At 43.5% G+C, this 10,148-nt stretch overlaps 1 protein-coding gene across 1 annotated transcript; it reads right to left on the bottom strand.

The window, feature by feature from the left end:
- Positions 1–2,078: 2,078 nt before the first annotated feature.
- On the bottom strand, positions 2,079–3,443 carry LOC119659952. Its single transcript, XM_038068301.1, has 2 exons — positions 2,577–3,443; positions 2,079–2,369 (listed from the first exon to the last, which is right to left on the bottom strand). The coding sequence occupies exon 1, from the start codon at positions 3,290–3,292 to the stop codon at positions 2,591–2,593; it is 702 nt and encodes a 233-aa protein (XP_037924229.1). The 5' UTR covers positions 3,293–3,443; the 3' UTR covers positions 2,079–2,369; positions 2,577–2,590.
- Between the last annotated feature and the right edge of the window lie 6,705 nt (positions 3,444–10,148).

Below are 10,148 nucleotides of genomic sequence, written 5' to 3'. Positions count from 1 at the left end.
CAGCAATTCACGGGGAATACCATGGACATGGACCACCAACACTAATTCCTTTACAGTAACGAATAGGCCTGCCTCAGAACTCACCCTCTCCTTGACGGCATTAGCCCGGATGGAGCGAACAGCCACCAGCTTGGTTTCTGCCGTTGATTTCGACCAGGAGTTCCTTTCTCACTCTCTTATATTCCGTGGATGTAAGGGTCACCTCATCTTGCACGCTCAGCAATCCTTCGAATTCAGAGACAGCTCCTGCATAGAGTTGCAATTTCAGCCGTCCGCCAGTACACAGGTAACTATCGGGAAGCAGTTTCCTATTTTGCACTGATGCACAGCGGTTATAAGACTCATTGTTGAATGTAATAGCGATTCCATCACAGCTATTCTCTCCGCACCTGGGTCCTGTCGCTCATGTATCCCTCTTGAGAGTACTTAGGAAAATTTTCCAACGTCGATTTTCGCGATGTTTCACCCGGTAGGTGTTTGCCATGCATCAGAACTTATGGAGGGGTGGTTTGTCACTTCGAGGGCACTCCGAAATCTGTACGCCTGGGAACCTGGTTGGGACATGTCCTATTTGACGGTCTGTCGTTCAACTCTTCTCCGACTAGAACTCTCTCTTCCATGTTTCTAATCTCGTCCCCCAGTGCGACGAGCCTATTTCGTAAAGCAGACATTGGTTCGATGTGAGATAAACACTGGAAAAATCCATCTCCGCATAACGAACCCAATCGAAAGCATCTCTGGGCCATGGGGCCGCACTCGCAAGTTAACCGCGCATTTCACTCAGATCGCAATGCCTTCATTTGTGTTAGTTGTGCGGAGGTGGCTTTTTCAACGTTTACTTCATACCGAACGAATCCATGTCTGCTTTTTGGAATAGTCTCGGCCCCCTTGGAGGGCGAGTTTGAAAACATGGAAGGGAGATTTCTAGTCGGAAGAGACTTTAACGCCAGAGCCCTCGAATAGGACAACCATATTCTCGAGGCGTCAGATGCAAGAGCTACGATGGCGAGCTTCTATCTCGATACAGCATGCTGAAGAGCCACAAGTAGGCTTTCCTTTCTTGCACCATCTGCCCCATCAGATCGTAATGTCAATGACGGTACTTGGTTTTTCGCCCTCTGTAACTTTTTTTCGAAGAGCTGGCTCCGCGCGGAACCAGGAATATGAGCAACATCTTTCTTCTACACAACATAATCCTTGCAAAGGACTCATAATTGTACAGACTGCTAGGTCTCCGATTGCACTCAGATTCGTCACACTTGAAGCACAAAGCTCTTATGTCCTGCCCTTTGCAAGCCCCTGCTATATGTCCATAGGCTCAACACTTAACACAGCGGCTTAGAACTGCCCTTCGCTTTATCCTTCAAATTAACTACATGATTTTTATTTTCTCGTAATGAATAAATTGGCTCGTAATCTTCCGTGACAATGGCCAATTTTGGTTCTCTGGAGTTACCAGATGTAACTACAACCTTGAGGTTCCTTATACCTGGATGGTTACTTAGAGTAAACAACCTCAAGGGAGTTATAGCTTCCTCTTCCGGGTTAGTGAGACAATCCAGAGTACACGTTAGTTCCTCTGCATTTGTGCATGGAATGCTCTGGACTGTCTTGCAGATCGTAATCTTCTAGTTGGTCATCCACCTAAGCTCGACAAGTTTATCGCTCGTTCAAATCCGCCAGATAGATTTACACCAGCCTCTTCTGGTTTGGAGTTGTGGCGGACTTCTCGAAGAACTTTCGCGAAAGGCGTCCCTTCGTTCGGCTTGTTAAGGATGGCCTGTGAGCGTGGTTGGTCCCTTCTTTTTTTCTTTGGCGCTGACTTTGCCACTGTGGAATCACTGACATTATTATTCAAATTAGATTGTTGTTCCTAAATTTTCTCTTTTCTTTCACCCTGCTTGCTCCGCTGGGTAACCACCTCGCAAAATTTTTCTTGCTGGAACCTTGTCGGCAAATCTAATTTGACAAACAAGGAATTGTTTCGCTGGACGTTGGTAGTAGCTTTTATTTTCCGTAAAACTATTCCGCACTTCTTGACTACCCTTTCTTCCTCTACCCATGTCTGTTCTGTCGGTTCATCCTTACCAGTAAGACGACTTGAATTTCTGATTGGTTAGCGAGTTCGTCAACGTTTTCTGTCAACAAGGGAGTGTCATGCAACTCAGAGCTTGCCATCGTTCCTACTGGCGCTCCTTTGGATCTCAATCTCAATGGGTTCTATCCATTTCGGCCGCCAAAATTATTACCCCCACGATGCTGCTCCTTTCTCTCTACTGGTCGGCTTGTCCACTGAGCCGGGCCTTCATACCTTTTCAGTAGTTTCGCGCATCTTCTGATAGTACGTAAAAATAAACTCAACAAAACACCTGAAATGAAAAATACTGCAAAATTTAGGAAGCAGTTTGGGAACAGAATGCAGAATGGGTTAAAAAGCTAAACATTGAACACTGTTATCCATAATTTATTAAGGATCCTGAAAACAAGACCGTGTTTAACGCACTCTTATAAACTAACACAACAAACGTAATAAAACATTCTTATTCATAGAAAAAAGTGAAAATCAGATACATTACTAATTAAAATTGCTTCACAACTTGTACACAATTATCTTCGCTACTTCAGCATCTTTCCCAAGTTTCAATCCGATTTGAAGGACGTTATTATGGAACGCCTGCAGCGCGAACTCTTTGCCATCCTGAAATAAGCACAATGCATAGTCGCGTTTATTGCCTTTTAACCCTTCGTAAAAGAGCTTGTAGTAGACGTCCAAAAGTCTCCTTAAGACATCAGTTGGACCATCATCGAATAGAAGGATCGGTTCAGTTTTATTACAAGAATCCAGAAACAAATTCACACGCAATATTAGCGTATCGTTTCGAACCCAGTTTGGATGCTGCTCCAAGACAGTGTCCATGTTTAAGAAGTTGATTGCCTCAAAACCGTCGTCTGGAGATATATCCCGGAACCTGTCGAAATCTTGCCAATTTGCTCTGCTATTGTTTTCAGTTAGGATTGCCAATATCAAGCCTGCGGTTAAGACCTCTCGGGTACTACTTTGCACACTCACTTGTACCGACATAAAATTCTGATTATCTGGTGCAGTTTGGCTATTGTAAATGGCGACCCGCACTTTCTCTGTATCTGATATCTTATACTCTTGGCTCAGAATGTAAACAGAATCACGTTTCGCTACCAGATCCGTGAAATCCATAATGGTGCATTTTAGCCTGTAGCGCGTAACATGGAGTAGACTCTTTGCGGTCAACGGTTGGATTATTAGCGAGTCCATGGTTTCAACTTTAACGGGAGATCACTTAGCCTTTTCGTATAAATCCTCCACAGGGAATGCTATCAAAAATAACCTCAAGCAGCACCAGCAACACCAACTCAAATATGAAATAAAAATCACGGAAAGACTGGCAATGCAGCCACGCAGCAAAATTTACGGTCAAGACTAACGAAGTGTCCTTTACTGAGTCCTATTTATAGCAAACGCATTTCAATATTTCAGCACAGGTAAGTGTCTGAAAATTTCTTGAAGGATTAAGATTTATCTTTATCTTGAGACAAAAGTTCGCATCCTCCTAAGGATTTCGGAGAGGGATCAGAACTAATCACAGGACCAGTCATAAAAACTGCGAACATCCCGTCTCAGTTCTAGGACATGCACATATGGTTCATAAGAAAACGCAGATTAGGATATCTTCACTGTTTACCTGGTACTTGCAAAGTATAGACAGTCTACGCATTTTAATTCTACTCTCCCACAGAAGGAGCGTATTCGAATTTCTAAGCAAGCATAATAGAACATAGAAAATGCGACACAAATTAACAGTAGGTCTGCGGTATTGTGATACAACATGACTTAATTCAGGAGCTCAAACGAATCCAGTTCACACGGTCCTTCTATCGAGCACATTGAACAGGACCCCCTTTTCTCTTGAAGATTCAGAGAATAGGGTTTGGAGCTGGAGGACAACTTGTCAAAAATATCGAAAGCTTAATTTACTGGCCTAACCCACCTTTAGATACGAAGAGTTGCATCCTTAAGGTGTCCAAGTAAAAAGTTCTAACTACTAGCTGGCAGTATGCCTGTCTCCAAGATAGCAGCCCTAAGAAGGTTTCTTGATGAACACCCAACGGTAGATAACCAGTACACATCGAAATATACGTCCGACGAGGTGTCGGGACGGGCGTGACGAAAGAAAGAAGAAGTCTCGCAAAGTATGCTGGTGCGGAGACGAAAACTCCAGTATCCTGCAATGCATCTGACCCAGAAAAACCCCCCGAGAGAATCTTTGGATCTAAGCAGGTGGACTCGGCCACAAACCGAGTGGGAGCGCAGTCGGTCGGCCTTACTAAAGGTGAAGAAGAAAGATGTATCAGGAAATGCGCGGCACAAAATCATCAAAAGCAAAAAAACGTGTTGATTGAACTGGAAGAATTCCTGGGCAGCACCTCCTTCTACAAGCGGACATGGACAGTAGCGGAGGATGCCCAAAAACAGGAATAACCACGCTTTCCGCTGAGAATACAATACATGTCAAACGAATCGCCGGTGGTTCTTTGCAGGGCAAACTGGAGAAAAAGCTGAAACAGAGCAGACTTCATCCAAGTATTCTCCAGGGCTCAAAGAAACACAAAGAAGAACAAAAAAAATGCACTATATCGTTAAAACCGACTGTCTAAAGACAAGGGGGATATGAATTGTGGGTCACTAAAATAAAAGACAAGAAACGAAGGAGAACCAGACAATCGGCTCTGGTCAGTAACGGGAGGCAAATTGTTTGCAGAAGTCATGAGATCCGCTATAAGATAAAGACTGAAGAAAATGGAGTAAAAGTGTCTTCCATACGGGAAACGAAGGGCAGTAGAATCCTCGTTGAACTAGGCCCGGAGTCAACTAACAACGCTCTGCGAAATCATCAAGGAGGCAAGACTCTAGTAGAGTCTATCTGTTCTACCGATATCCGAGATCTTGACTGAAAAGGTCAAAGTAGAGGAGGCCATCAAGCGTGAATTCAGAACACAAAAAATCACTGTTGTTGAAGTGGCCGAATGATTTGCAAAGAGACTCATTGACACCGAAAAATCAGAATTGCTTCAGTACCATGTGGGGACGAATGCGGATAGTCTCTACCAAATATTACAGGTTCTCAGACTATGGACTCATATCTACGATCTGTCGGGGATCAACCAGGGATCAAACAGAAAGGCGGGGGGGGGGGGGGGGGGTGGGGTTCTGCTCTGGAAAACTTGTCGCCAAGGGTCCACCAACACATCGCGTTCGAAGTGGTTGACGCTATCTGTCGGCGCGTTTCATCTCTGCGCTTTACTTGCAAAGTTCAATGTACAGACAGAGTCGCATTGGAGGCCACTTTACGGAGTGACACTGTTGTAAATTCAGTAGTGAACCTGATAATGAAAGCCTGCCCCGGAAAGCACTCAGCCATGGAAAACGTTCTATTAATTAGTAGACAAAGGAAATTCTCGCTCTGCAAAAGGATTACCATAAGTTCCGTCATGTGGCTCTCTCGTTCGAAGCCCCAGAGGGAGAAATGCACCATAATGACAGAACATAGATTAGTTAAGAAGAAACTCCCCACCATGGTGAACAAAAGCAAAGCTCGCTGCCATCCAGCATCGCCCGGAAAATCAGAGCTCTGCGGAAAAATTTCATATCATGATCAACAAAGGAGAGGAAGACGCTGAGCTCCTGTCTGCTTACCGACCGCTTTGAATCCTTGACACGGCCGGAAAAGTGGTCATCACGCTGAAATGATACGTACTGGCCGGGATTGGAATTTAGCGCAAGCACACCATGGTGGACACTGCCATGGAGCTAAGACACACAGCCCCCAAACTTGATGGGTAGTGTTTCTCAAAAAGCTTAATATAAAAAATGCCTCCAACTCCGTAAGATGGACTTGCTACTTACACCAGAATATTCATTCCCTGAGCCGAGCTATCTCTTGCGGATTATCAGGGAAACCACTCCCTGTTCTATAAAGCGAGAGAGGGTCCAAAGAGAATGGAAATCACTTCAAAATAGCACACAAATCCAGTCTAGGACTGGAACTCAGGAACGCCTCATATAATACTCCACTAAGACTCGACGTGGCAAAAGAGTTGCACCTGGTCGGTCATGCGGATGAGGTTGCGACACTTGTTGCCGGACGTTCTGTTAAATAGGCCCAGAGCAGACTTGGCATATTGATGCGACAGGTAAGGGAATGGATTACTACTCATGGTTTTAGCCTTGCGTTGGAATCGAAGCAGTCATCCTGACTAAAAGGAGAATCCCGACCTGAGTCCAATATCGATCGCGAGTTGGTGATAGTGTCAAAACAAACGGTTAACTATCATGCATTAACGCTCAAGTAGAAGATGAGCTTTTTCGAGCTAATCAAAGCAGCTGTGAACAGCTGGAATGTCAACCTTAATTCGACTAATCAGAAATACTGGCTCTTGGCAAGGAGGAGTATCTTGAGCACCTTACTCAAGTATATGAAGGTCATCTTCCAATTAATATGGAGACCACAAAGAAAGCCCCGCCGTGACTGGCACAGAGGTACTTGTTTATACTGAGTGTAAGCTCAGCATTCATTACAGTGGATGTGAGGCCTATCTAAAACCTCTACCGTAACCAATGCAACGGCGCCCGAGTCGTACAACATAAACTCCACGCCTGAGCTTGCAGGTAGCTTTGTACGCTATATAGGCACATCCATTACTACAATGAAACTGAAACTGAAAGCATATCCTCCAAGAATACTTCTGGAAATTATGCTATAAGAGGGCTCCGTGGCAATACCCACTTCAAATGAGCCCCTTGCAGGCTCGGATTCAATCTCCCCCTCGAATACGTGCTGACGGTACTTCGCAACGGATTGGCTGACATCAGTCCGGTCTTGTTGAAGTGCGGGTCGCGTCTGCTTACCGGACTGCTTCTGAACCGGCCTCGAGAGTAATCTCATTGTCCTCCATGCCCTTCTTCTTTTTCCTTAGCCTTTGTCCCATTCAGAAGAGGGGATGGCTCATCGTGATGGATTTCGTCATTTTGTAAAACCATTTACAAGAGCAAGGGAGAAAGAAGACGCATTTTTTTTGGTAAAACCAATCAAGCGGCTGCGCGACTCATTGACAACTTATCAAATCGGAAGCATGGTATGAGTGACTATTTCCTTACCCAGCTTCTAGGCGAGCAGGGAAATGTAGTAATTTTACCTGGACAAGGTGGGGAAAACACGATTCCCTGACTATGTATTCTGAAATGTGTCGAGGACGCCAATTCCATTTTCTAAGGTTTTTTGTCCGTCTGTCTCTCTTTCACACACACTTTTCTCATAAATGGCTGCACTCATTAACCCGAAATTTTGTGGGAACGTGGTAACTACGTTTCAATTTGAGTTTAAGAGGGTGGGATACCCATAGATACGAAAATGAGTCAGACATATTTTTCACCGAGTATAATCATGGGGGGGGGGGGGGTATCAAATGACAGGTCTCGATTAGTACTAACTGGCATCAGTTCTTTGTTTTGATGCGAAGGGGGGCAGTGGTACGGTGGCTCTAAATTGATTATTTTTGTCACGCGTCCATTTTCCGAAGCTACTCAACCGGGAAATCTGAAAGAAAATACGAAACTGCCACTATATTGGTGCCTAGACTCCGAAATACTCTCCATACCGATATCTGCTCCCATAAAGTTAATAATAGTACACTGAAATGTTGCTATAATTTTTAGAAATTGAGTGCGAACCACCCTTAAGCTCATCCTACAACTACGAAATGTTGCAGTAGAATAGGTCATCATGCAAAGTTAAAAGTTTGATGGAAATCGAACTCTTAATAACAATGTACAAATTTGTATATCAGTCTGGCATGATATATGGATATACATTACAGCTAGGCACAAATGGGACAAATTGTCAGTGAAATAGTTGTATATAAGAAATACCCAAAACCTTTCCTGCCTGAAGCGTCTAACTACTAGTTTCCCGATTATTATTTTCTTGTGAAAGGCGGGAAGGTATTTGCCAACAATTTTATGCAGAAACAGGCTTTGTACTAAGTGACCATATCCTCCAGGCAGATGGGGCTATGCAGGGATGCGCTGAGTCAAGTCACTTTCTTCGAGGCTGCCGGTCGTAACCGACCTCCACTCTTGACAGTCCCTCGGTGGGCGCTGTCGGTGTCCCGCCAGTGACTGTGAAGTGTGATTTAAGGTGAGGAAACTATTATCTTTTTTAAACGCTACCCAATGGCTCTGAAGATTCTCCTCTCTGCGCCCTTCCCATACTGTCACTCTATGAGATATGTTCTTCAAAATACTCCCATTATATCAAAGAGGCAGATAGGATGGCACGAAATCAAGTCCTTCGACAGTGTGTTACATTTAGACAACTGAACCACATTTTGCTTGGTCAGGTATGCCACCAGCATACTATAATAGTTAGGCGATTGCCTGGCTTTCTTGGCTCTTACCTATTTTCCGCAGAACTTTCTTGAAACAAGTGGTCTCGCCAAGAATTTAGGCACTCGAGGCACACAGAGGAAAAGAATTACTATTCCTTCTGTGCTGGCAGTTTCGACTCTTTTTCAAACATCGGTTTCCGTACATTAATCTCCATTATTCTGCTCTTTTGATAAAGGAGTTTGGTAATGTTTGCTACAACACATGAATTGTGATTGTGAATCCTTCAATTCCGAAATAAAATATTAGGACCTAAAAAGATTCTAACCATCTTTTATCAAATAGATTTCTTCACTAAACAAAGTGTAATCTCTAACTCCTTCCCTAGAGAGGGGGTCAAGCAGAATCCTGGTTTTCCATCAAGCAAGAAAATACTTTTTGTGCGCAAATTGTATAAGATTTATCTGTATCGCTTTTCGGATAACATAACCTACGTATATGCAGAGATTGGCAATATTACACGTAGAACTACCTGCTGGAAAGTCTTAGCCTTACTTACCCATGGCAACAATATTGTTCCTTCAACATTCGCAGGTAGCATTCAGCCAAGGTTCAGTTAGGCGCATAAGAGAGGTAGGACCTAAGCCTCTCTCGCTGTTCATCATCTTAGATGGTCTTTGATGTAAAATAATCCTTTCTTTCCTAAGAAATAGTTCGGCTTGACCCTTTGGTTTCAGGCCAAACTCGAACTCTCACCTTGCCGACACCAAACCAATGCATGCGTTTGGCATTGAAGATACTCAGCAAAGTCAAGACAAAACAAAACGTGGTTAATTTAGCGAGTAACATTCAATAACCAGCAAAAGTCTTACTCGTCCTACACAGGCAAAGTTCCGGCAGAATGATTTAATATTTAGCCCGCAGCCCCACATGCCACATATAGAAACCAACAATTTTAAAACTATTAAATTCGACTCCTACTACGAATTCCGCACGCCAAACAATAATGTTTTGATAATAGAAAATAATAAATCAATAAAATATTTTCATTGAGCCTTATCAAATGGCATTGGCAAATATTCCTGGAAACCCACAGAATCGGACCAAATTCAAGCCTACATGCGACTCGGGTATTATTTAAAATGTGACTTATGATTGGCCCACTCACTGTATCTGTGTAAGTTCAGATACTCGCATTATTGGCCACGGATACATTTCATAATTGTCGGTTGCGGACGCTAAATGCAGCGAGTGGCCCCCAATGCAAGTGGTTGCGCTAAATAAAGCATCAAGTGCTCGGTAGCCACCAATGCGATTGTTGTAATTTCTTTGAACCATAACCCACGGTAAATGTCTTTATAATAATTTAACAATAGAAAGAAAAATCAAGTAGTGAAACGTACGTAACAATTGTCGTTAGTACAATCGATAAATTAAGTCGAGTATGTGGTTTCAGCGCCCATGGTGGGTTGATGCAGGCTCCACACTTGTGCCTGGCATACCACATGGGCCACAATGAGGGGCAATCGAAGAGGAATGTGTGGGAAGCAACGTTTATGGGTACATATCAATTATTATTACTTCGCCATTCATTGGACCAACAATACTCGTGAGATTATTGATAAGATCGATTGCTTGTAGAAGATACCATTTGTGGGTTTTTAGGACAGAGAACCTAATCTTGGCGAATCTAAAATTGTCAACTAATTTGAAGTGAGTGAGGTCATAC

The sequence above is a fragment of the Hermetia illucens genome, chromosome 6 (assembly GCF_905115235.1).
Source record: "Hermetia illucens chromosome 6, iHerIll2.2.curated.20191125, whole genome shotgun sequence".
In the NCBI taxonomy this organism is placed as follows: Eukaryota; Metazoa; Arthropoda; class Insecta; order Diptera; family Stratiomyidae; genus Hermetia; species Hermetia illucens.
This window is presented reverse-complemented; position numbering and strand designations above follow the sequence as displayed.

Excerpts from the sequence above, each read along its gene's own strand:
- LOC119659952 (XM_038068301.1), bottom strand. The coding sequence starts at position 3,292 with ATGGACTCGCTAATAATCCAACCGTTGACCGCAAAGAGTCTACTCCAT.